At 40.7% G+C, this 26,842-nt stretch overlaps 1 protein-coding gene across 1 annotated transcript in view; it reads left to right on the top strand.

Moving 5' to 3' along the window:
- mcf2l2 (MCF.2 cell line derived transforming sequence-like 2) overlaps positions 1 to 26,842 on the top strand; it is a gene marked incomplete at its 5' end in the record, with an annotated part of 282,391 nt that overhangs the window by 235,645 nt on the left and 19,904 nt on the right. The window contains 4 exons of the mRNA XM_080033371.1: positions 598 to 687; positions 6,477 to 6,548; positions 7,089 to 7,196; positions 12,404 to 12,513. Coding sequence (XP_079889497.1) covers positions 598 to 687; positions 6,477 to 6,548; positions 7,089 to 7,196; positions 12,404 to 12,513 — 380 coding nt within the window. The remainder of the gene's footprint in view (positions 1 to 597; positions 688 to 6,476; positions 6,549 to 7,088; positions 7,197 to 12,403; positions 12,514 to 26,842) is intronic.

Below are 26,842 nucleotides of genomic sequence, written 5' to 3'. Positions count from 1 at the left end.
ATCATTTAATGTGACTCCTCTTTTAAACTGTGCACAGAAAGTCAAATCTGAAACACATTCTCTGAACAAATCACTTATTGTAGTTTATGGTAGAATTGTCAGCCAATGAGAATGACTCTAGCACGTGTTAATGAAGAGGTATGCACTGATCCACAATAGTAGACATGACAATAGGACTAGTTTAGCTGTTAGTTTTATTTGAAACACAGGGGCGGGCAGACTTGATGATCTTGTAGCAGAGGTGAAATTGGGGTTGATAACTTGGGTGTATACCGTATGAAAGTCAAAGTTTTTATTTGAGTTTTATTTTGGTTTTCATCTTCTTCATACATTTCCCATTTACATTGTTGTTTTTCCATGGATTACACTTTCAATAGCAATGGACAATATTTGATAAGTGCTCGGACAAGTTTAATATTATTAATTTGGGGAGAGTTAATGCAGAGTTCAGAATACTCAACCTATTACATTTTTCCCCTTATTCTATCCTGTGTCACCTTGTTCTTTCTTTTCCTTTGCATTGTATGGAATGTGTCCATGGTACTCTGCTTGATATGGTGTCCCTTCCTCTCCCTGTCTGTCCCTATGGCTGTCTAGAGCCAGCAGCTAAAGAGACAGACGCCCCCCGCCGCTTCTCTCTCTCCTCCTCCTCCTCCTCTTCCTCCTTCGCCAGCAGACGCACTAAAGGTATAACCCCACTGATATCCTGCCTCCAGCTTTGGCTATGTCCACATCTCCTTGCTGTAGCACACTGTCTTTCTCTATTCTGTTCACATCCACTACTCTTACTCAGTCCCTCCCTCACACACACACACACACACACACACACACACACACACACACACACACACACACACACACACACACACACACACACACACACACACAGTAAACTAATGAATGAGGACATATAGTGGACACAGAGATAGAAGCTAAACAGTTAGAAGTCTAGTGGTCCCACTGTGTTGTCTGATGATCAGTGTTGCAGTGTTGAATCAAATATAGGGGAAATAATAAATACATAAAGTTTATCATAACGCAACAAAAAGCCAATACAAACAAACAGAGCTCCAAGTCTAATTGAAAAACTACATAAGTTCTATTGCTACATCATTCAAGTCTGTTGAAAATAAAAACGGTAACACTTTACAATAAGGGTACATTAATTAATAGTTAGTTAATGCTTAATAAGAGTTAACTAACCATTTACTAATGGTGTTCATGTTAACTAAGGTATTAATTAATACATTATTTAATGTTTATAAATATCCTATATTAACCTTAGTTAATACATTAATTAAGCATGAACCAAAAGTTGATTAATATAATAATAAGCAATAATTAACTGTTAACAAATGTCATTTTTGTAACATTACTTAAGCATAATTAACCATTTATTAATGCTCTTTGTGACCCTTATTTTAAAGTGGGACCATTTTATCCATTAAGTGACACTTAATAAATGCACACCAGTGCTGAATAGGCATTACTGAAGTATAATTAACCTTAATAGGCATTACTTAAGTGTAATTAACCATTTATTAATGGACTTTGTGACCCTTATTGTAAAGTGGGAACCATTCATCACTTGTTACACTTAATAACTGCAAAATAGTGCTGAATAAGGATTACCTAAATACAATCCATCAATCAACAATGCTCTTTGTGACCCGTGTACATTCTCTATAATAACAATATTAAACATACTGACAATACTAAAATATTCCCAACTGGAAATAAATTCATGACAACAATCTGTTATCAACACAATTCAGTCACAATTTAAAAAAGAAAGAAAATGTTATTTTATTTAGAATCTTTAGTTTTATTTGGAAACACGGCTCTCACATTTGACATGAATACCGTCAAAGAACTCCAAAATAGTTTCTTCAACAAATTATATCCAGTTTAATGATTTTCTCTGAAAGGAACAAACAGGAGGAAATGGATTACTAACAGCAATGGTGAAACAAGACACACTGACTCAGCAGTTAGGTTTAACAGGTTAATGTAAAATATATGTATTTTCTACTCTCTTCCTTGAAATGTATATCATTGTTGCAACATAAACAAAAATAAAATACACTAAGAACGTAACAGTTCCATTTTTAATCATGGACTGAAGATAAAACAAAATAATTATCACTCTACTGTGACTAAACACTAGTTTAACCTGGCCCTATCACTGTTATTTCAATGAGCACATATGTATTTCATTTAACCTTTATTTATACTTGAACGATCAGTTGAGGGGTGACCCTCATTTATAATCTCTCGCTCTCTTTAGATCCAGTTCTTGGGTTTTCTGGCCACTCCAGGCCTGCGGTGCTCGTCTCCAAATGAAGCAGCTGGAATCCAAGAATCTTGTCTAATCACCCAGTTGATGTGTGGAAAAAAAGAAAATAATCAGTAAACAGTTCAAATGCATTTGTGTTTCCTTTATCTAAATCATTGTAGCATAGCATTACGGTTCCACATTCTGTATTATTAAATAACATAATGCCCTGCATTGCTTAACTGAAATATCTTTGGTACCTTAATCAAATAAAATTCTCACTGAACTTTTAACAAGTTGACACTATTTTTTCATAAAAAAAAACATGTAGCCCTAATCTTTATGACCATTCTACACAACACATGCTCAGCTTAAGCCCATTTTAGCATGAAATAGCAACGTGCACTTTGAATATAGAAAATGCCAACATGTATTCACATATGGTTTGGTGTCTATATACACACACTTTATTTAGCCACCGCTACAATTACTGCTAAAAGTTACCTGTGAAGCTAGCCAGCGCAAGCCTCATGCTAACGGTGCTCATATAGTTAGCAAGCTAGCTGTGACGCTAATGCTAACGTTGTAATGCTAGCGGGAGGCTGCGTCGCTAATATATTTCACATTATTCATTTCTTAAAAACACCACTATATCATCTCACGAAAACCTTGGTTAACTCACCAATAATTTTGTTGGGCTAATGGCAGCATACATTTAACCACCACGGGTCTTTTGTGAGAATAATGGGTCGGTCAAGCTGGCAAGTAGGCATACTCTTAGCACATAGCTGCTGGTCCAGACACATGTCCGTCTTTCTTGCTGGCTGATCGCTGGGCGAGTGCAAGTGCTTGAAAAACGTGGGTAATCATAATGTCAATAAGGTTTGAAAATAAATATTTTTCTAAAGTAAAGTCTCCAAACATATTTTCACCTTCCCAAAGTTGAAAATACATTGCATACATGTTCCCTCTACAGCCATTGCTGATTATCAAAAGCCTTTTATTGATCATATTAATCACCTATGGATCTCGTTTTTTACTGGATCCTGGCCACTGGGAGGATAGAAAGACGGATGTGTGCCTGGTCAGTAAAAGCAGCAGCTAAGTAACCAGCTTGATCGACCCATTATTCTCACACAAAAGACCTGTGTTGGTTACAATTATGCTGCCATTAGCCAAACAAAATTATTAGTGAGTTAACTAAGGTGTTAGTGCAGCGGTGCCCCGCTTTTTATTGGCCCGGGCCGATTTCAAAGATATAATGTAATATGTTAGCATTATTCCATATTCAAAGGGCATGTTGCTATTTCATGCTAAAATGAGCTAAAGCGGAGCATGTGTTGTGTAGAATGGTCATAGAGATTCCATGTTTTTTGAATGAAAAAATAGTGTCAACTTGTTAAAAGTTCAGTGAGAATTTTATTTGATTAAGGTACCAAATATATTTCAGCTAAGCAATGCAGGGCATTATGTTGTAATAATAATAATACAGAATGTGGAACCGTAATGCTATGCTATAATGATTTAGATAAAGAAAACAAAAATGCATTTGAACTGTTTACTGATTATTTACATTTTTTTTCCATACATCAACTGGGTGATTAGACAAGATTCTTGGATTCCAGCTGCTTCATTTGGAGACGAGCACCGCAGGCCTGGAGTGGCCAGCAAACCCAAGAATTTGATCTAATGAGAGCGAGAGATTATAAATGAGGGTCACCCCTCAACTGATCGTTCAAGTATAAATAAAGGTTAAATTAAATACATATGTGCTCATTGAAATAACAGTGATAGGGCCAGGTTAAACTAGTGTATAGTCACAATAGAGTGATCATTATTTTGTTTTATCTTCAGTCCATGATTAAAAATGGAACTGTTATGTTCTTACTGTATTTTATTTTTGTTTATGTTTCAACAATGATATACATTTCAAGGAAGAGAGTAGAAAATACATATATTTTACATTTACCTGTTGAACCTAACTGCTGAGTCAGTGTGTCTTGTTTCACCATTGCTGTTAGTAATCCATTTCCTCCTGTTTGTTCCTTTCAGAGAAAATCATTCAACTGGATATAATTTGTTGAAGAAACTATTTTGGAGTTCTTTGACAGTATTCTTGTCAAATGTGAGAGCCGTGTTTCCAAATAAAACTAAATATTCTAAATAAATTATGCTTAAGTGATGCTCAATCAGCACTAGTATGCCTTTATTAAGTGTTAATTCATGAGAAATTATTCCCACTTTACAATAAGGGTCACAAAGTCCATTATTAAATGGTTAATTACACTTAAGTAATGCCTATTAAGGTTAATTATACTTCAGTAATGCCTATTCAGCACTGATGTGCATTTATTAAGTGTCACTTAATGGATAAATTGTTCCCACTTTACAATAAGGGTCACACAGAGCATTAATAAATGGTTAATTATGCTTAAGTAATGTTACAAAAATGATATTTGTTAACAGTTAATTAATGCTTATTATTATATTAATCAACTTTTGGTTCATGCTTAATACATGTATTAACTAAGGTTAATAGGATATTTATAAACATTAAATAATGTATTAATTAATACCTTAATTAACATAAACACCATTAGTAAATGCTTACTACACACATTAGTTAACAGTTAACTAATGGTTAGTTAACCCTTTTAAAGCATTAACTAACCATTATTTAGTTACTTATTGTAAAGTGTTACCAAAAGCTATACAAAAGAGAGAAATGAGTATTGTATATGCTACGGTATCATGACAACATCTTCTTGGTTCTCTGACAACTTGTTGAAGTTCAAACCGAGCATCATTAGAATAGGTTAGACAGAGGATCCCAACAGTTTGAAACAGTCCAGGTTCCAAGCTTATTAGAAATAAATAACAAAGGTCAATGTTAAAATGATAACACAGACTGTCTGTAAGCAAACATGACTTTAGTTAGTTACAACAGTTAGTACCTTAACTGTGTGTGGCTGGACACACTTTTCAATGTAGAATCATTGAACACATTTGGGGTGGACTGATTTTGGATCTTACCTCTACATAAGAAGGGGTTGGACATTTAGACTGAGCTGTTTTACAACTTGCCAGATGGTTAATGATGTGTCTTGCCCCATCAGACTTTCCTAGACCTCTGCCCTTCGATGGGTGCAATGGCCACATATCTGATGTATAACAGATGGATACAAAAAAAGAGAAAAAAAGCAAAAAGTTCAAATGAACTGGAATTAATTTCTAAGCCCCTATTCTTGCATGCCCTGTCCTCTGCAAATACTACAAGTTTTACATTTCTCACAGTTGAATAAGCTGTCAAATATTCTGTAACACTACAGATAACCTAGTAGTTTTAATACAAGTTATATTTAAACAGAGTTTAGAGTAAGATGAACTCCCAATCCAATAGGAAGTTATAGGATAAACTCAATATACAGTGCATGATAGGCCTGGCCTCCAAAATATACACACTTTATTTACTTCAGAAAGAAGTCACTCATTCAACCAGTAAGAGAATGAAGAACCTCTTTCTCCCATTTTTCCCTTTTCACTTTTCTAAAGTAAGATTTTGAACTGATTTCAGTCAGAAACCTGAGTACTTATTGTTTGAATACATTTGTAACAAACTGATAAAAAAAAAAACTTTAAGCAGTAGGCGAAATGGTTCTACTTGCTAAATTCTGGCCAGTGACTGCAGTTAGCAGTCCCCTCATTTCTCCCTACGTCACCACATTAATGCACTGTCAGTGGTCTTCAAGCAGCGAGTTATCTAGCGTCATCTCAGATCCGTAGTAAGATAAAACATGATAAAAACCATCAAAACAGACATTGGGAAGGATTTTTACCCGTTACGCCATTGTAGGCACATAAACATTCACCCATCTGTCGCTCTCTGTGCGTACACGGGCACATTTGTACCATTCTCTCTTCTAATTGGATATCAGGTTGTGGGATACCAGAAAAGTTTATCTGATGATTAGATGCAGAGCGTGTGACTGAGAGATCTGTGTTATGAAGCATGCAACATAATTGATCACTGTATGAATATAGAGCGATTTAACACATATTAACATGAATATACCGCTTACTTCCTCTTTAAACACATGGAGCTCAATGTTACATATTTCATGTCTAAAAGTGGGTTTAAGTGTCTGCCTACTTGTTGTAATGTTGCTATCTAATGAAGCTTGTGGTTCTACCCCCTGGCCAGGTCCCCTCTCTGCTAGCATAAAGAGCAAGAGACATGAGATCAAATCTGATCCCACTCCGTTTGGTTATGAAGGTACATGTGCATTCACACGTGTCATGTATGTAATGTGAAGGCATCCAGCACAACTTTATTTTTGTTTTTTTTTTATTTGTGGATGATGTGTTGTATGCCTGTACTGTATATGTGTGTGTGTGTGTGTGTGTGTGTGTGTGTGTGTGTGTGTGTGTGTGTGTGTGTGTGTGTGTGTGTGTGTGTGTGTGTGTGTGTGCGTGTGTGTGCATGTGTGTGTGCTTGTTCATTTTACACATGTCCGTTCTTGCCTGCAGTGTGTACTTGACCTGTGTTGTGATATTGTGACATTTCAAAATGCATGATCATCATGAGTGTTGTTGTGTTAGTGTGTGGTTGGTTGGTTGATTCGTTTGCTCCGTTGACCACTATACTGGGTTGATTAGTGCATGAGCAGAGCACAGTTGCATCGCTGCCTTGATTGGACAGGCCTGGCCTTGGTTGTTGTATTGTTTTTCAGATGTTGCTTTGTGCTTGTTGTTGAGTGGTAAGTTAACCCTGATGGACAGGAAAAAGCTCTAAAGCATTTGGGCTTCTCTCTAGACACACTGCGTGGTGCTATGGCTGCAGTCAGGAAACGTCAGAGCATGACTAGCAGCACTGCTACTACTACTGCCTCCACCACTGTGCCTAGGTCCACCTCCCAGCCAGGTAACAGCTAAGACTGTGCTCCTACACTCATCTGTGCACTGTTAGAAATTTCCATGTAAAAAAACTAGGGCTGTCAAAATTAACGCGTTAACGCAGGGTGATTCATTTCTGGAATTAATTTTTTTAACGCAATTAACGCATGTGAAGAATGATCCGCCCCGTACATCCCACCGGCTCTGCACTACAGTCACTCTAGCATTGTGGCTGACCCAGGATGAGTAGCTGCGCGCAGCCAAACATAGCAGAATGTTAGCCCGTGCCGTGTTTTAAAGTTTTAAACTGCTAACGGCCACGTCTGTGTCACGGGCATAGATAGTATATAATAATAATAATAATAATTGATAGGTTTTATATAGAGCTTTATTGCCTAGGCACTCAAAGACGCTTTACAGGGTTCCTGGTTCAATTCGTTCACACACAGTCATACCGGTGGTGGTAAACTACGAGAGTAGCCACAGCTGCCCTTGGGCAGACTGACGGAAATCAACTGCCACGGGTGGCAGTTCATGTCGAAGCAACAGGAGGAGAAACATTGTCCGCTCTGTTCAGAGCCCGCAAGGACACAAACGTCTGCAGTTTCAGAGGTGTGTGTGATCAGACATCAACATAACGTCGGCTTCCTGGCACACATGAACAGTCCCCTATGACGTGGTCGCGCGTACAAACGCACGCACACGCACACACACACACACCGCGGACTGTAATCAAGTTGTATTCAAGAATGCACAACCTATAGATTCACCAAATAAATGCCATTCTATAGCCTATCCTATATTTGCCCAAAGACATAGTAAAGAGACAGACCAATTGAATTATGGTTTGGTAGGTATATATTTTAGTTTGATTAAATGTATTTTCAGTATTAAAACCATCATTTGGATTTTCAATTAATAAACATACTAATTTTAAGTGTACATATCCACCTTCTGTCATTTATCTTTCCGTTCATGCAACAATATAGGCTACAGAGAAAATTCAAATTTTTCGGGCATATTTCGAATGGTAAAATGAATCGTGATTAATCCACAGAATCCTGTGATTAATCTGATTAAAAGTTTTAGGGGGGCGCCCTTAGCTCAGTTGGTAGGGCGTCCCCCCCATGGGCCTCGGCCAGCAGCGGACCCGGGTTCGATTCCAGCCCGCGGCCGTTCTCTGCATGTCACTCCCCTCTCTGCCCCATTTCAACTCTGTCCCTACACTATCAATAAAGCATAAAAATGCCAACAAATATATCTTTAAAAATGTTAATCGTTTGACAGCCCTAAAAAAACATTTATCAACTGGCAGCATGGTTGCCATTATAATACTGTTATATTAACATTATTTTACTGTCACTAAAATTGACAGTTGGCTTGAAAGCTGATTAAGCTGTGTATCAGCTTGGTGTCAGTTCGGCGCAGTTCAGCTCCAAACTGACACGGGGACAGTATTGACAGTCCCGTTGGGAAGAACAATAAAAACACACACTTCATGCAAAGCGCAGCGTGAACCTGTTGGCACTGTGCGGGAGACGCTCCTCTCCATCTGATCGCTGAACATATCAGCATGTGTACGCGTCATTATCAACTGTAATATTTTCGCTCGGGGCTCCCGGTCAAACCACAACTAATCTTCCAAACAATGTCGACAACAACACTTTCCCATAATGTGAATCTGATGGCGATTTACTAAAAAAGAAAAGGCGCAGTGCTTCCTGCAATTGGGTCGGATCGAGTCCGGCCAAATTCACACCACAAACAAACTGCAGCAGAGTGCGTTTTGAAGCGCATCGAGACCACCTCTTCAGCTGGGTCTCGGAGCGTTTGTTTGGTCCGCCCCCGAGTGGGACTGCTGTATACACACATGTCTTTAAGATGCACACCGAAGGCGGAAGTGCACCTGAGTTTGTTTCAACCGAACTAAACACGGCATGTGTGAATACACCCTAACGGCCTCCACACACATCCTGCGCAGGGCTGTATGCTTATTTTTTTAGGTGGTAGCACTGGTGCTAGCAAGCAAAAAAATTCAGTAGCACAAAAATTAATTTGGTAGCACACAAAAAGTATGATCGAAAACTTGCATAACCCTAACCCTTGCATTTCACTGTAATTACCTTTGAGCATGTCATCTTGGTCTCATTTGAGATTCTCAATTAATATTTTATCCTAGTGTGTGCAGTAATAATTGTAGAAAAATGAATAGGGGTGCACTGATTGCAATTTAGACAAAATAATCTAACCTGCCAATTGCAATTTTTTTGCTGATTCAGAATTATTTCTCCCCATAAAAATACAAAAATAATATCTATATCTATATATTTTTTGTATCCAGGCCTACATATAATTATTATATTAATAATAATATTTTTTTTGTTGAAAATGTCCTTCTGTCAATTAAAACCAAACTTTAAAACATTAAACATAGCCTGTTAAATAAAAAAGTATACATATTGGTACAATTTAGGATAAATTAAATAGGTTGTTGTGAATGTGTTGGGAGTTGTTCTTCAGTGGCTTATTTCAAACTTTGTTTTTAGACTACTGTTGACTTTTCTCTGCAGCTGAATGAGTTGCCTTTCTAGCTAGAGCACTGCATGGCTGTGAAGCGCTAATTTCCTGTTCATACCGGCTTCAAAATAAAAGTCAACTCATGTTTGGCTAGTAACAGGCTTTTAACGTGAAGGCGCACAGGAAATGTTCTGTTTGCACACGCGCTAACTTAACTGCGGTAATCTCCTTCCGGTTATTACCTTTGGTGAAGTTTTTATACTCTAGAATCGCTGCTCGAGCACAGATCCCGAGGACACGTATCTTTCACCAGCCAAAGTGGAGGTGGACTCAATAACTTACTTGCCTAAGACTACATTTACCCCCATTTGGAGAGTGTTAATGTAGAGCCCTCTAAGCAGTGTTTTGCAGCGCTCTTCTGTGTTTCAAAGACAGCCTCTCCGCATTAGCAGCCTGTCGCACTAGTGCGAATGGACTTGTATTCATCATCGCACGTGATCAATTTCAGTAGCAAATGCGATCAAAACTGTCGCACTGTACAGCCCTGATCCTGCGTCTACCTCTGGAGCGCGTCGCCTTACCTTACTGCTGCGTCTCTCGGACTTTTCTCGGACACACATGGAACGTCTCAACTGCTGCTACTACTGCTGCTGCTGCTGCTGCTGCAGCGTTGCTTCAAAATCACTGTCTTTCTCTGTTGTTTCCCTTTGATTATTCTCGTTCACATTGTAACCGAGGGTGTATAGTGTGTCCTACTTTGTCATTGTAGAAATAAAGATACGGGAACTCCATTCACTGAACTGCACTTTATTCTAGCGCTCACAACTAATCGAACTTTTAGTCAGACACATTTACACGGCTGACACTTACGTTCTGCCCCTTCATAATAAAAGCACTCAAGAGGAAATAGATAGACCAGTTGCGCCAACAGCCGATTGCACAATTAAATCGTGAAATAAAGGGATTATTTGCGTATACGACTGAGGGATGTTTTATTTTGAAAGAAACACACCGGGAAATCGTGTAACTAGAGTGAATGCTGCTGGTATGACTGTCAACAGAGTATTTCTCTATCAGTTAAAGCACAGAGACCCGAGAGAGACGCGCGGCTCTCAGAAAAAAATAGGCGAGCCTCCTGAGGGGAGCGTCGCTGCAGACGTGCCTCCGACGGGCATCAGCAGTGCGTCTGAGGTTGGATGTGTGCCCGCTCTAGGTTGATTACACGGTCAGTGACAAAAAGTCAGACGCAGACGCGAGGTAGACGCGCAGTAGAGGTAGGATGTGTGTGGGGGCCGTAAGACTCATACATGTCTGCCTGCTGAGAGCAGCCCCATATCACCAACCTCACTCTATACTCACTCACTGGCCTTTTAAGAGATCTGAGTTTACTTTCACTCCGGGTTGTGTGTCTGAATTTGATGATTTTATTTCTACTGCTTATGTGAGAGTAAGAGCAAAGTAAATATGCAGTCGTGCATGACAAAAATGGCAACACATATCTTGTGATGAGAATTACAGCACATGCTTTGTACTACTTTACTCAGACCCACCTTTATATCATGTGGTTTCAAGGTGGCTAGATAAATGCTGATCATGTTTAAGGCTGATATAGAAGTTTCTTTATTTTGGAATGAATTCTACCTTCAGAGTTCGGAACTGAACTGAACTGTGAAGTTGTGCAGCTCTACAACGGATGTGCTATGAAAGAGGGGCTGACCAGTAACCATGAGGTCACTGGCTGCTATTATATCTACGGTGCCCACCACATTTACCATTGTGTCCTTGAGCAAGACACTTAACCCTGAACTGCTCCAAGGGCACTGTACTACTACCCTCTGGAGTGTGGGAACTTGAGAGGGGATATTAAGAAAAGACAAATTCTAATGTAGCCATTGACTAATAAAGTAACTTAAAGGCCAGGACACACGAGTTCGACTCGTTTCGACTACCCAAAAACTGGAGTCGCCGTTTCAGGAAGCTCCAGTCTTTCCGTCGCGGCCAAAAAACACACCGAGACGACTGCTTATTTTCCGTACGCTCTGCGCTTGCGTGGGACGTAATGTCTCCACAACAGCAGGCGGCGCTAATCTTTATTGTGGCCCGAAAAAATACGAAAGCCGGAAATGATGGGACAGCTCTCTAGAGCATAAACATAGATAGAAATACGTATTTATATTTATGGACCATAAGAGCACAATTTTTAGCAGAGAGTGTCGAGCAGGGTGTCGAGCAGTCAACAAGGGTTGATGCATGTGAGTACTCGCAAAACGAAACGAACAAACACATTAAAACGATGGCTAGCTGTTGTTAGCTGTTTGTGCTACCCGCCTCACTTCCGGGCTTCACTGATTCGCTAGCCCTCCACCAATCAAATTGCTCCAAATGAAAGACAGTCGGCCTGGCTCAAAACAAGCCCGACGACCTCTACGTCGGCCGACGTCACGGCACACACCAAACAGATTCGTGTCCCGACCCCCTACCGACACTACGACGGCGATTATCTGGCCGGTGTGTCCTGGCCTTTAGTCAGTCATGTATTTAAGATGAGTAGTATGAGAAATCTTTCTACATGCTCTCACACTCACTCTGGCAACAGTCTGTATTATCCCCTAAGCCACTTATCAAGCTTTCACCATGATGTTTAACAAATTACTTGCTGCCATCCCCTGCCAAACAGTAATATGTCTGTGCTGGCTAATGATGTGTATTGATCCCCAGGCTGGGCCCAGCGCCGGCTGCCTTCCATGGACACAGAGAACTGTGAGACCATCCACTCCAGTGCAGAGGAATCCTCCAACTCTTCAGAGGAGGAAGGCAACAATAAAGATGTAAGTACTGACTCAAGATTTCAGATCGCTTGATACACCGAAAATTAAGACACTTTTAATCCACCCATTTCGAGCATTATAATATAATAATAATAAACTTTATTCATAGAGCACCTTTCAAACACAGTTACAAAGTGATTCACAAAGCAATTCAAAGCACAAGTGGAACACAGTTCATGTACACACAAGAATAAAAGAAAGACATAAAAGTACTGACACACTGATTTAAAAAGTGTAACAGAATTGACAGCCCTGTCGTCATGAGGAAGGCCATTCCACAGGCCAGCTCTGAGCCAGTGTCAGGATCACAGCAAGAGAGGGGACATAGGGCAACACCAAATCACAAATAGAACTTGGGACAAGACCTCTCAGAGCTTTATAGATTATTTATGTATATATATATATATATATATATATATATATATATATATATATATACAATCATATGAAAAAGTTTGGGAACCCCTCTCAGCCGGCATTATAATTGACTCTGCTTTCACAAAAAAAAAATATAAAAGTGGTATGTCTTTAATTTACCAGGAACAGTTAAGTACTGGGATGTTTTCCAAACAAAGATTTTTTTGAAAAGCAGTATTTGGTTGTATGAAATAAAATAAAATGTGAAAAACTGGCTGTGCAAAAATATGGGTACCCTTGTGGTTTTGTTGATTTTAATGCCTGTAACAGCATGTAAAACTGATTACTTTAAACACAAAGTTGGTTGGATTATGTTGTTAAGCCTTGAACCTCATATGAAGGTCTGTTTAATCATGAGATAATGTATTTTAGGTGCCTAAATGCAAGTTGCACTTCTCTTTGACTCTCTGCTGAAGTGAGACAGAATGGGATCATCAAAACAGCTCCCAAAAGATCTTAAAAACAAAGATTATTCAACGTCATGTTTTAGGGGAAGGCTACAAGAAGCTTTCCCAAAGGTTTCAATTGTCAATTTCTACTGTAAGGAACGTTGTCAGGGAATGGAAGGACACAGGCACAGTTGCAGTTAAACCCAGGTCTAGCAGACCAAGAAAAGTACAAGAGCGGCATATGCGGCGGATTGTGAGAATGGTTGCACACAACCCAAAGATCACCTCCAAAGACCTGCAAGAACATCTGGCTGCAGATTGTGTATCTGTACATGGTTCTACAATTCAGTGCAATTTGCACCAAAACATCTGTATGGCCAGGGGCCTCATTTATAAAGCTTTGCGTGGGATTCACGTGGAAGCTGGCGTACGGAAGAAATGTAGGATGTACGTGCGAACAAAAATATTCGGATTTATAAAACAGTGCGCACTCACGTCCTACGCCTGTTTCCCTTTATAAATCACAATCAACTCTAAATGTGGCGCAGCCTTTGCGGGCTTCACGTACCGCCCATATTTACCCATACATAGTCATCGACACGCCCGAATTAATATCATTTACTGAGTGCATGAAGGCGGTAGTGGCAATCGCCGACTGAAAGGGAAATGGAAAAATAAACTCCACACGGTGTGGATCACTGCGGTCACCCCGAAGTACCCGTTGGAGAAGTGGCGAACAGGGAAAATATAGTTTGGTGGCAGTGTGAGCGTAAAGGCGATAGAGTGCAGCCTGTGGCGATCTCTGTGAACGCTGTGGCCGAAATAAAAAGAAGTGATCCGACATAAAAGTGGACGCAAACAAGTGCATATCCTCACACAACAGTGTTTGTGCCACAAGCGGGTGGCACTGAGACCCCCCATGAGATACAGATTCGGAGAATTCATCCCGGGGCAGTGACGGGCGGCGGAGGGTTAATAATAAACTTCACAGTCCCTTTCAAATCACAATTGCGACGTGCTTAAACACAAAGAAAAACACATAGATAAAACGGACTAAAAGCCGTGAAAAAAATCACAGTAGCCTATGTGATGTACAGTACGCTTATCATTAGTCTATGAAAAGGTGCACTCCTGTCTGCCTGACTGAGGCATCGAGAACAGCGTCAGTGTAAAAGTAATAGGCTGTATTCCACCTCAATATTATCAGAATGAATTCCACAACATGCAGATGGGTTATTCTTTAATAACTGCAGAGCTTATTCGAACGTTGCTATTTTGTTTTTATTTGCACTCATATATCTCCGTTTGTAGGCTATTTAAGATCCTAATTTGTTTTGTTTTTGTTGGTATCACTCCATGGAAAAATCCGTGGAGGCATTTGTTCATTAGTTGTAAGAATGGCTTCATCCGTTTTGCAAAGGAACTCCCAATATATGATAGACCTACATGGCTTATAATAGGCCTATCTGGATACATTTTACACAAACACATTCGTTCTCGCACTTCATACATGTGCCGACGGAGTCGCCGTTTCTCCTTTCTCCACTTTCTGTGCGTACGCATGGGTCAGAGTTTGCGTGGAGGACCGCACATCTCCCGTCAAGTTTGGTTTTTATAAATCCCAATATTTGCTTAGAAATTGGCGTGCGCCCTCTTCTGGGCATACGCAACGTTTATAAATGAGGCCCCAGGTGATGAGAAGGAAGCCCTTTCTGCGCCCACGCCACAGATACAGTTGCATGGAGTATGCAAAAGCTCATTTAGACAAGCCAGATTCATATTGGAAGAAAATGCTTTGGACTGATGAGACAAAAATTAAGTTATTTGGTCTTTATAAAAAGCAGATGTTTTGGTGCAAATTGCGCTGAATTGTTGAACGATGTACAGATGCACAATCTGCAGCCAGATGTTCTTGCAGGTCTTTGGAGGTGATCTGTGGGTTGTGTGCAACCATTCTCACAATCCTCCACCTATGCCGCTCCTGTTTTTTTCTTGGTCTGCCATGCCTGGGTTTAACTGCCACTATGCCTGTGTCCTTCCATTTCCTGACAACGTTCCCTACAGTCGAAATTGACAATTGAAACCTTTGGGAAAGCTTCTTGTAGCCTTCCCCTAAACCATGACAATGAACAATCTTTGTTTTTCAGATCTTTTCGGAGCTGTTTTGATGATCCCATTCTGTCTCACTTCAGCAGAGAGTCAAAGAGAAGTGCAACTTGCATTTAGGCACCTAAAATACATTTTCTCATGATTAAACAGACAATTATATGAGGTTCAAGGCTTAACAACATAATCCAACCAACTTTGTGTTTAAAGTAATCAGTTTTACATGCTGTTACAGGCATTAAAATCAACAAAACCACAAGGGTACCCATATTTTTGCACAGCCAGTTTTTCACATTTTATTTTATTTCATACAACCAAATACTGCTTTTCAAAAAATCTTTGTTTGGAAAACATCCCAGTACTTAACTGTTCCTGGTAAATTAAAGACATACCACTTTTATATTTTTTTTGTGTGAAAGCAGAGTCAATTATAATGCCGGCTGAGAGGGGTTCCCAAACTTTTTCATATGACTGTATATACAGTCAAGTGCGAAAGTTTGTGAACCCCTTGAGCCTTTTGGAATTTTATTTATTTTAACCATTATTAATTCATTTTCATCAATACCAGTATTTTTTATATGAAATAACAGATGTTTGTTTATCAATTCAACATTTTTATTTTCCAGAAATCAATTGTTAAAACAGATAAAACAAATTATTTGACGAATGTTGTATGTGCAAAAGTTTGTGAACCCTAAGCTGCATTGCTTAAATCGAGCAAGGTAAACACAATCAGGTTGGCCAAATTGGTTGATGAAATAGACCAATGTAATGAGAGATCTTTAGGAAAGAAATTGGGTGGCACTAGATAAAACAGAGATAAAACCAGGTCAGTTTAGGCTCACCAAAGTGAACCCATACAGGTCAGACATGCTAAAAGGGAAACAAATCTCAGAGGATCTCAGGAATAGAGTTTTGATGTTACACATTTGTCTGGGGACAGTTATAAATTCATAAAAAAAAATTTGAGCTCAATCGGTCCACCGTGAGGCAAATCATCTACAAATGGAGAGCTTTAAGAGTGACTTAACATCTGCCTAGAAGTGGACTTCCTTCAAAAATATCCTCAAGCGCCACAAGAAAAGTGATTTTTCAGGTAAAAGCCAACCCAAACATTACACCTGGAGATTTGCAGACAATTTGAAACCACCATTATTCACTTGGGAGAAGGTTCTCTAGGTGGTAGGCAGAATTGCGTTTTTGCCCAAACATGGCGGTTTTGGTTATGACCAAACAGTTCAATTTTTGACTAATCTGTCCACAGAATAAGACTTCAGGTATCTCCAGGTGCTCTCTGGCAAAGTTGTGACAAGCAGTTTTGTTCTTTTTTGAGAGCAGAGGCTTCTTCAGCAACCATCCCATGAAAGCCATGTTGACTGAGTTTTCTTCTTATTGTGGAACCATGCACATCTGTCCCAGATGCTGCAAGAGAGGTCTGCAAATCACCAGATGTAATGTTTGGGTTGGCTTTTAACTGAAAAATCACTTATCTTGTGGCGCTTGTGGATATTTTTGAAGGAAGTCCACTTCTAGGCAGATGTTCAGTCACTCTTAAAGCTCTTCATTTGTAGATGATTTGCCTCACGGTGAATTCTGATTTAGTCTTAGTCTTTTGAATAGTCCTATTTTAGTCATCTGAAATCTTTAAGTCTTAGTCTAGCCTTAGTCAACTAAATATAAGCAGATTTTAGTTGACTAAATCAACAGCGGACTTAGTCGACTAAGTGTTTATTTCTTCATTGAATGGTATTAAGGTTTGAATATGCAATACAGACACAGATTTAATGGTTGTAATACAAAACATGTATTCTATTTCATTCGTAATAATCTCACATAAAATCAGTGTACCTGACTGGATAGGGGGAGGGAGGGCTTTAAGAGCCTGTGCCCAGGGGCCCATTATCTCATGATCCGTCTATGAACCAACTGGATTCCACAATCTTTTTTCTTTTTGCGGGGAGCATGCACAAGCATTATTTATAAAAAATTTAAAATATAGAAAATAAAAAAATAAGTGGGGGGCCCCACACTAGGTCTTGAAACGGGCCCCGAGATCATTAAGGCCGCCCCTGGGCAGCAGCATGCAGTTATGTGCTGATAAAAGTGAGCAACTGCACTTTTCTTTAAGCAACACTGCTGCCGTTGTGTGTGTTCGGACTTCTTTTGCATCAAAGCCTTTTTGATAATAAAAATGAGAGGTTTTAATTGAACGCTGTCCAAGCGTTGGAGTTGATTGTAACTTACTCGGGTGAAAACAGAAACTAATGGTTTTGCATTGTCTGTGAGAAAGTGTAATACAAAACAACATTTCTAAAGTTAGTGGTCAACTGGTAAAGGTGTGTGATGATATATATGTATGTATATGTAATGTATATATATTTTAGTACCAACCAGGCTGTCAGTCCTTGGCCCCAGTGAGAGACCCATCTCTAACCTTCTGGCTCATAAAACATCCCCATCATTCACTGGCCCTCCACAGCTCTCCACTCATCCCTCCTTCTCTCTCCACTCATCCCTCTGTCCATGGGTCAAATCACCACTTCTACTGAGAATAAGACCAATCTGTCCCCTCAATCTGCAGTTGAAAATGCTTTCATCCTTTTATTAACATTGAATGTATCTGCTGTCTCCGGTTATTTTCAATCTATATTAAATTGATTTACATGTTGTCAATAAAAAACAGATTCATTTTCAGCAATTAACCCCCCCCCCCCATATCTAATCCATTGTTTGGCCCCTGCCTGCTTCCCTCTGTGCTCATCCCTCCTTCCCTCTCTCTAAATCCCTCCTAAGAGGATCCCTCCACCGTTTAATCATTGACCCTGGACATGCCTGTCATTAGCAGCAGGCACGGACGGCTTGACATTTAAGAAAGCAGGGAGGATTAGGGCTGCACAGGTCTGCTGCCCACAACCAGTACAATATGACACACACACACACACACACACACACACACACACACACACACACACACACACACACACACACACACACACACACACACACACACACACACACACACACACACACACACACACACACACACACACACACACACACACACACACACACACACACACACACACACACACACGAGGAATTTACTTTTTGGCATCATGCTTTAGATAGCTCCGTTGGGGTACCAGCCGCCTGAAAGGGTGCCGAAAAGGCGGGGCTACACACTGCCGTCGGTTGATTGGTCGAAGGAATCATTTCCGCCGTGTGTTTATTGTGTGGTGTTTTTCCTTGTCATTAAATTAATCAGTGGGCTACACTGTGTCCCACTGCTACGATGTCACGTAGCTGCCGCAACCAGCGCTGTTCGCTCACTGTCTCTGTCAGCTTGCATCGAGCCGTCTCTGTGCATTTACCGGCACTCACAACACAGGGGGAATAGGCTACATTAAGAAGCAGCTAGTTTCACCAAGCAAAAACGAGAGACCGCTGGTTTGACCACAGTTGTTCCACAGCCCGTGTAGCGGCCAAGCCCTATTCGAAGCCACTACCTGGTTGTTTAATGGATTGTTCCGACGTGCGCCCAGTGCGCTCAATAAATAATAAACGGTAGAAACGTTTTACTATAGCACGGCAGGTTTATTTTCCATTTAAATCCATTCACCGGCAATATACTTTTTCTCATAATATTCTCAGAAACCAAAAATAACTAAACAAATTGCTGATAGCTATACACGTAAAGAACAAAGGGACAAAGGGCACATGGGCACAGTCGAAAAACTGTTTTCTTCCCAATTAGACACCACCTGTTTCCTGTTTTTCCTTGGCTTAAATCACCTCCTTGGGCTGACCCATATTACCTCAGCCATACCCAATACAGCCCCCTAGTGTTTGAACATGAACATAACATAATACATTAATATGGCTCCTACACTCCAGCCCCTAATTGCATCTGCAAGAGCAATTAAAACATAATTCAAAGGAGCCAAAGATACAAAAAAGAAAACTTGCCCATTTCAGATAGGAACTTATCAATCTTTAGCTTAATTTAGTAAGCAGATTTTGGTAATGGGTCTTTCAATGACACTTGTCTTGGTCTTCAAACGAACCACACGAACCAGACCTCTCTTATCAGGGAAGGTTTCCATGACTCTTCCTAGGACCCATGACCCTCGAGGTGCTGTGGAGTCCACGACCATGACCTTTAATAGTGGTAGATATTTGCAGATTCACCGCTTCCAAAAGAGATCAGAGATGTACTGGGTTTGTTTCCATCTTCTCACCTGCTTTGCTGCATCCATTTTCATTCTTATAAGCATCAGAGTTGCATTCATCCTCAAATGTCAAATGAGTTGCAAAGCTGTTTCTTCTCAGCTGTGGTTTGACTTGTGAAATGCTGAGTTTAGATGTTACTTTTACAGGTGGAGTGTCCTGTATGTCACCAAAGACTGGATCTGAAGTGATTCTGACTCGGCGCTCGATGAATTCCACAATGTCATGGAAACGTGCTCGTGGACCCGTTTTCTACAGTATATCGCATGCCCTTGATCTCCACATGTCTCTGAACTTATATGGAAGCTTCTTGCTCAGAATCTTTATGTTAGCTGGCATGTTTAGTTCTTCCAAATACTGAAGTTCCTCCATAGCATTGGAACATTCACGCAAGAAAATTCCATATGCTTTGAGTGCTTACGTGTCCTCAGATTTGACACTTGGCCATCCAGTGACCTTCGCCATGTAGGCTGCGGTTATCTTGAACTCATTTCCAAAGTGCTCCTTGAGCAGCTTTTTAGCAACAGCAAATCCTTTATCTGCAGTCATGTGAAGGCAGCTGCGTACAATATCCCTTGGCCGTCCCCTAGTGAACTGCTCAAGGTAGTAGAGACAGTCTCCTTTGCAGTTTGTCTTTGCTTCCACGCAATGCTCAAATACTTTCATAAATGTGTTATACTGTAGTGGATCTCCATCATATGTTGGGATATCTCGGCACGGCAGCAAATGTGACGTTTGCATTTGAACGAGGAGTGGCGTTATGTCATTTTGTTGTTGCAGCAGATTGTACAGATCTGCTGTCTGATTTTGACCTTGGTGGGGTTGAGAGCCTTGACTGACAGTTGCCTTTGGTAGTGACCCCAAATGAGAAGGTAATGATGTTGAAATGACATCATGTTGGGTTGGCGTGACAGTTGGTGTTCTCAGTGATGGCGCTGTATTGCTTTCCATTGAGAGAGACGTGTGCTGTTGTGAGGCCAACATGTGTTGGTATCAAGGGCGCTGCCCTCAAGCTGCTCCAGTCCTATTTGACTGATAGGACTTTCTCAGTTAATTTAGGACTTTTTTCTTCTAGTGCAACCCCTTTTACTAGTGGGGTACCCCAAGGGTCTGTTTTAGGTCCTTTATTGTTTTCTCTGTACATGTTGCCCTTTGGATCCATTCCCCGCAAACAGTGTTAATTTCGTAGACTAAGACTATGACGAAAAATATTCGTCTACGAACCTTTTTCACGGACGTAAACTAAATAAAAACTAAATAAAAAGGCAGATGTGATGACGAAGACTGAGACTAATTTAACTGACACTATAGTCTACGAATAGGAACTAGACGAAACTGTTAGGGCGGGACGAATGGAGAAGAGATCCAATCTGAACTACTCTTTTTGTGGGACAAGTTGGGAAGAAATCCAATCAGTGCAAAGCAGCGAATTCAACCCTGTGTCGGTGAAAATCGACGGGAGACCGCGCAGGTGTGAGCGGGTGGAGTGAGCCGCTGTGCTGAAAAACTCTGCGGTATGATGGACAAAAATGATAGTCAGGGATATCCTGCCCGTTAACGATTTCTAGGGGAACGGCTAAGTTCCGCGATCTGTTTGTAGTAGGCTCTGTCTCGAGTTTGAATACACAGAGCCATGTGAAACTGCCGCCTCCGTCCGTTAGTTTCTGTTTTTAAGTTACAATCAACTCCGACGCATGGACAGCGTTCAATTAAAACCTCTAATTGTATTATCTAAAAGGCTTTGATGCAAAAGAAATCCGAACACACACAGCAGCAGCAGTGTTGCTTAAAGGAAGGCGCAGTTGCTCAAATTTATCAGCACCTTACTGCGTGCTGCTGCTGCTGCCCAGAGGCGGCCTTAACGATCTCGGGGCCCGTTTCAAGACCTAGTGTGGGGCCCCCCACTTTTTAAAAATATTTCTTTATTTTTTATTTTTTATAAATAATGCTTTTGCATGCTCCCCGCAAACAGAAAAAAGATTGTGGAATCCAGTTGGTTCATAGACAGATCATGAGATAATGGACCCCCGGGCACAGGCTCTTAAAGCCCCCCTCCCCCCTATCCAGTCAGGTACACTGATTTTATGTGAGATTATTACTAATGAAATAGAATACATGTTTTGTATTACAACCATTAAATCTGTGTCTGTATTGCATATTCAAACCTTAATACCATTCAATGAAGAAAAACACTTAGTCGACAAAGTCCGCTGTAGATTTAGTCAAACTAAAATCTGCTTATATTTAGTAGACTAGACTAGACTAAGACTAAAATATTTTAGATGACTAGAATAGGACTAAGACTAAATGGTGTGATATTCAAAAGACTAAGACTAAGACTAAATCAGAATTTGCTGCCAAAATTAACACTGCCCGCAAACATAATGTGTCTTTTCATTGCTATGCTGATGATGTTCAGATTTATCTCCCTTTGAAAATGAACTGTAAAGACTCTGCAAAAATGTTTCTTGCTTGTCTAAATGAAATTAAGACTTGGATGAGTCTTAGTTTCCTGAGTCTTAATGACAGTAAGACAGAAGGTATAGTGTTTGGGCGTGTAAAATGTTATGCCGACTGTATTGCTGCTCTACCCCCATCCCTGGGTTTAAAAAACTGCTGTCATTAAGAGCCTAGGTGTCATGTTTGACAGAGATTTTAAATTTGAAAAGCAAATTGGCTCTGTAGTCAAAGGTGCCTTCTTCCAGCTGAGACTTCTGGCCAAGGTAAAACCTCACCTCTCTCCCAGTGACCTGGAGAAGGTTATTCATGCCTTCATTTTCTCAAGACTGGATTATTGCAATTCACTGTATGTAGGTTTAGACCAGCGCTCGCTGCGTCGCCTGCAGCTTGTACAGAACTCAGCTGCTCGTCTTCTGACAGGCACAAAGAAGCGGGAGCACATAACCCCTGTTCTGGCCTCCCTGCACTGGCTTCCGGTCCACTTCAGAATAGATTTTAAGATCCTGATGTTTGTTTTTAAAGTTTAAATGGTATGGCCCCCGTGTACTTGGCGGAACTCATACAGGTCCATAGACCAAGCAGAGCTCTGAGGTCTGCAAACAGCTTATCTCTGGATGTGCCAAACAGCAGGCTTAAAACTAAAGGCGATCGTGCATTCTCCGTGGTTGCCCCGAAACTTTGGAACAGCTTACCACACCATATTCACTCATCTGAGTCTCTGGAAACTTTCAAGTCCACTCTTAAAACTCACCTTTTTTCACAGGCTTTTACGTCTTAATGAATTGTTTTGTGTCATTGCTGTAAGTGTTTTTTTAATGTGTGCTGTTGTATTTTAATTTATGTATTTTATGTAAAGCACTTTGGTGAATTTAGGTTCTTATAAGGTGCTATATACAATCATATGAAAAAGTTTGGGAACCCCTCTCAGCCGGCATTATAATTGACTCTGCTTTCACAAAAAAAAAAAAAAGTGTTATGTCTTTAATTTACCAGGAACAGCTAAGTACTGGGATGTTTTCCAAACAAAGATTTTTTGAAAAGCAGTATTTGGTTGTATGAAATAAAATAAAATGTGAAAAACTGGCTGTGCAAAAATATGGGTACCCTTGTGGTTTTGTTGATTTTGATGCCTGTAACAGCATGTAAAACTGATGAATTTAAACACAAAGTTGGTTGGATTATGTTGTTAAGCCTTGAACCTCATAGAAATGTCTGTTTAATCATGAGAAAATGTATTTTAGGTGCCTAAATGCAAGTTGCACTTCTCTTTGACTCTCTGCTGAAGTGAGACAGAATGGGATCATCAAAACTGCTCCCAAAAGATCTTAAAAACAAAGATTATTCATTATCATGGTTTAGGGGAAGGCTACAAGAAGCTTTCCCAAAGGTTTCAATTGTCAATTTCTACTGTAAGGAACATTGTCAGGGAATGGAAGGACACAGGCACAGTTGCAGTTAAACCTAGGTCTAGCAGACCAAGAAAAGTACAAGAGCGGCATATGCGGCGGATTGTGAGAATGGTTGCACACAACCCAAAGATCACCTCCAAAGACCTGCAAGAACATCTGGCTGCAGATTGTGTATCTGTACATGGTTCAACAAATCAGTGCAATTTGCACCAAAACATCTGTATGGCCAGGTGATGAGAAGGAAGCCCTTTCTACGCCCACACCACAGATACAGTTGCATGGAGTATGCAAAAGCTCATTTAGACAAGCCAGATTCATATTGGAAGAAAATGCTTTGGACTGACGAGACAAAAATTAAGTTATTTGGTCTTTATAAAAAGCAGATGTTTTGGCATACAGCTCATGAAATCCCCAAATTCCTATCTCAAAAAATTAGCATATCATGAAAAGGTACTCTAAACGAGCTCTTAACCTAATCATCTGAATCAACTAATTAACTCTAAACACCTGCAAAAGATTCCTGAGGCTTTTAAAAACTCCCAGCCTGGTTCATTACTCAAAACCGCAATCATGGGTAAGACTGCCGACCTGACTGCTGTCCAGAAGGCCATCATTGACACCCTCAAGCAAGAGGGTAAGACACAGAAAGAAATTTCTGAGCGAATAGGCTGTTCCCAGAGTGCTGTATCAAGGCACCTCAGTGGGAAGTCTGTGGGAAGGAAAACGTGTGGCAGAAAACGCTGCATAACCAGAAGAGGTGACCGGACCCTGAGGAGGATTGTGGAGAAGGGCCGATTCCAGACCTTGGGGGACCTGCGGAAGCAGTGGACTGAGTCTGGAGTAGAAACATCCAGAGCCACCGTGCACAGGCGTGTGCAGGAAATGGAATACGGGTGCCGCATTCCCCAGGTCAAGCCACTTTTGAACCAGAAACAGCGGCAGAAGCGCCTGACCTGGGCTACAGAGAAGCAGCACTGGACTGTTGCTCAGTGGTCCAAAGTACTTTTTTCGGATGAAAGCAAATTTTGCATGTCATTCGGAAATCAAGGTGCCAGAGTCTGGAGGAAGACTGGGGAGAAGGAAATGCCAAAATGCCTGAAGTCCAGTGTCAAGTACCCACAGTAAGTGATGGTCTGGGGTGCCATGTCAGCTGCTGGTGTTGGTCCACTGTGTTTTATCAAAGGCAGGGTCAATGCAGCTAGCTATCAGGAGATTTTGGAGCACTTCATGCTTCCATCTGCTGAAAAGCTTTATGGAGATGAAGACTTCATTTTTCAACAAGACCTGTCACCTGCTCACAGTGCCAAAACCACTGGTAAATGGTTTACTGACCATGGTATTACTGTGCTCAATTGGCCTGCCAACTCTCTTGACCTGAACCCCATAGAGAATCTGTGGGATATTGTGAAGAGGAAGTTGAGAGACACCAGACCCAACACTGTGGATGAGCTTAAGGCCGCTATCGAAGCATCCTGGGCCTCCATAACACCTCAGCAGTGCCACAGGCTGATTGCCTCCATGCCACGCCGCATTGAAGCAGTCATTTCTGCGAAAGGATTCCCGACCAAGTATTGAGTGCATAACTGAACATAATTATTTGAAGGTTGACTTTTTTGTATTAAAAACACTTTTCTTTTATTGGTCGGATGAAATATGCTAATTTTTTGAGATAGTGATTTTTGGTTTTTCTTTACTTTTTTGCCAAAATCATCAATATTAAAACAATAAAAGGCTTGAACTACTTCAGTTGTGTGTGTCACGGCATCCTAGTCGATGATGCCTCCGGGGCATTAACTGTGGTGGTTTGATATACGCACTCAGAAACTTTGATTTCTTCCATCCAAAAAGTATTTATTTACGAACAAAAAGGTTTCCAAAAATTTGCAAAAAAGGGTTTCAAAATAACAAATAAATGCTAGACTAAACGAAAAGCTTAAATTGCTGGTAAACAAACATTGAAATCAGAGTGGTCAAAATTATGTGTAACCACAGCTTCTACTCCAGGTTGTGACTTGGCTGGACTCACCGGCTGCCATTCTACCATGCAATTAACAGGTGGCCCAAAACCACGCCCCCTGCCATCTAGTAATTCAATTACCCCAAATAAACAGTCAACAATTAATACGCTGATTTAACTTAAGGAATGGCTGTAACATACCGGCCCCTAATTATTGCCAAGCAACTAATTACAAGTTCAAAAAGGGAAAAATATACAGCCATAACAAAATCTACTGACATCAGTTACATCATGCATTTTTTCTTTCCTCTTTTTTTTTTTTAAACTTTGTCATTTTAAAGTGTCTCTTTATCAGTTCATAAGCCATTAAAAAAGGCAAAAATAGGGTCTTCTTTCTTCAAAAAGCAAAAAAGGGAAGGTGGTGTATGCAAGGGTGTCAAAAGGTCAAAAAATGGGAAAAGTTGGAATGCAAGGGTCAAAATTCAAAAAGGGGATAAGGTGTAATGCAAAGGAATATGTGCATTATGAAAAATGTAGTGTCTGCAAGAACCTTTGGGTGTATCCGTCAGTGTAAGTGTCGATATTTAAGCTGCAGCCCCCTCCAAAAGAAGGCACAGCTTGGTGATGGGTCGTTCCAGCTCCGTGGTTTGAGTCTTCAGCCGGACACGACGAACGAATCCCTTGGAGTCGGTCATGGTTTCTATGATTCGCCCCAATGGCCACGAATTTCTGGGTGCTGATTCGTCCATGACAAGCACAAGATCTCCAACTGCAAAGCTTTTTTTTGCTCTGTTCCATTTTTGACGTGCTTGCATTAGTGGGAGGTATTCTTTCACCCACCTCTTCCAGAACAGGTCAGCAATGTACTGGACCTGCCTCCAACGCCTGCGAGTGTACTGATCATTTTTGCTAAACAAGCCAGGTGGTAAAAGTGGCTTTGCTTTGAGCTGCAAGAGGTGGTTTGGGGTAAGGGCCTCCAGGTCATTTAGGTCACCACTAGATGGGGTGATTGGACGGTCATTTAAGACAGCCTCCACTTCACACAATGCAGTATGTAGGGCCTCGTCGTCCAGCACTTGCTGCCTCATCACTGTGCATAGCACCCTTTTAACCTGCTGTATCAGCCGCTCCCAGACTCCTCCATGATGAGCTCCATACGGCGGGTTAAAGATCCACTTTATTCCATCCTGTGAGAGAGAATGGTGCATCTTGTTTTGGTTTAAGTCTCTGACAGCACTCTTCAACTCCCGGTTAGAACTGACAAAGTTGGTTCCGTTATCCGACCTTATTTCTCTTACTTGACCTCTGCGGCAGACAAATCTCCTGATGGCGTTTATGCACGAATCTGTGTCCAGTGTATGGGC

This window comes from Ammodytes marinus, assembly GCF_949987685.1.
Source record: "Ammodytes marinus genome assembly, chromosome: 8".
Lineage (NCBI taxonomy): Eukaryota > Metazoa > Chordata > Actinopteri > Uranoscopiformes > Ammodytidae > Ammodytes > Ammodytes marinus.
This window is presented reverse-complemented; position numbering and strand designations above follow the sequence as displayed.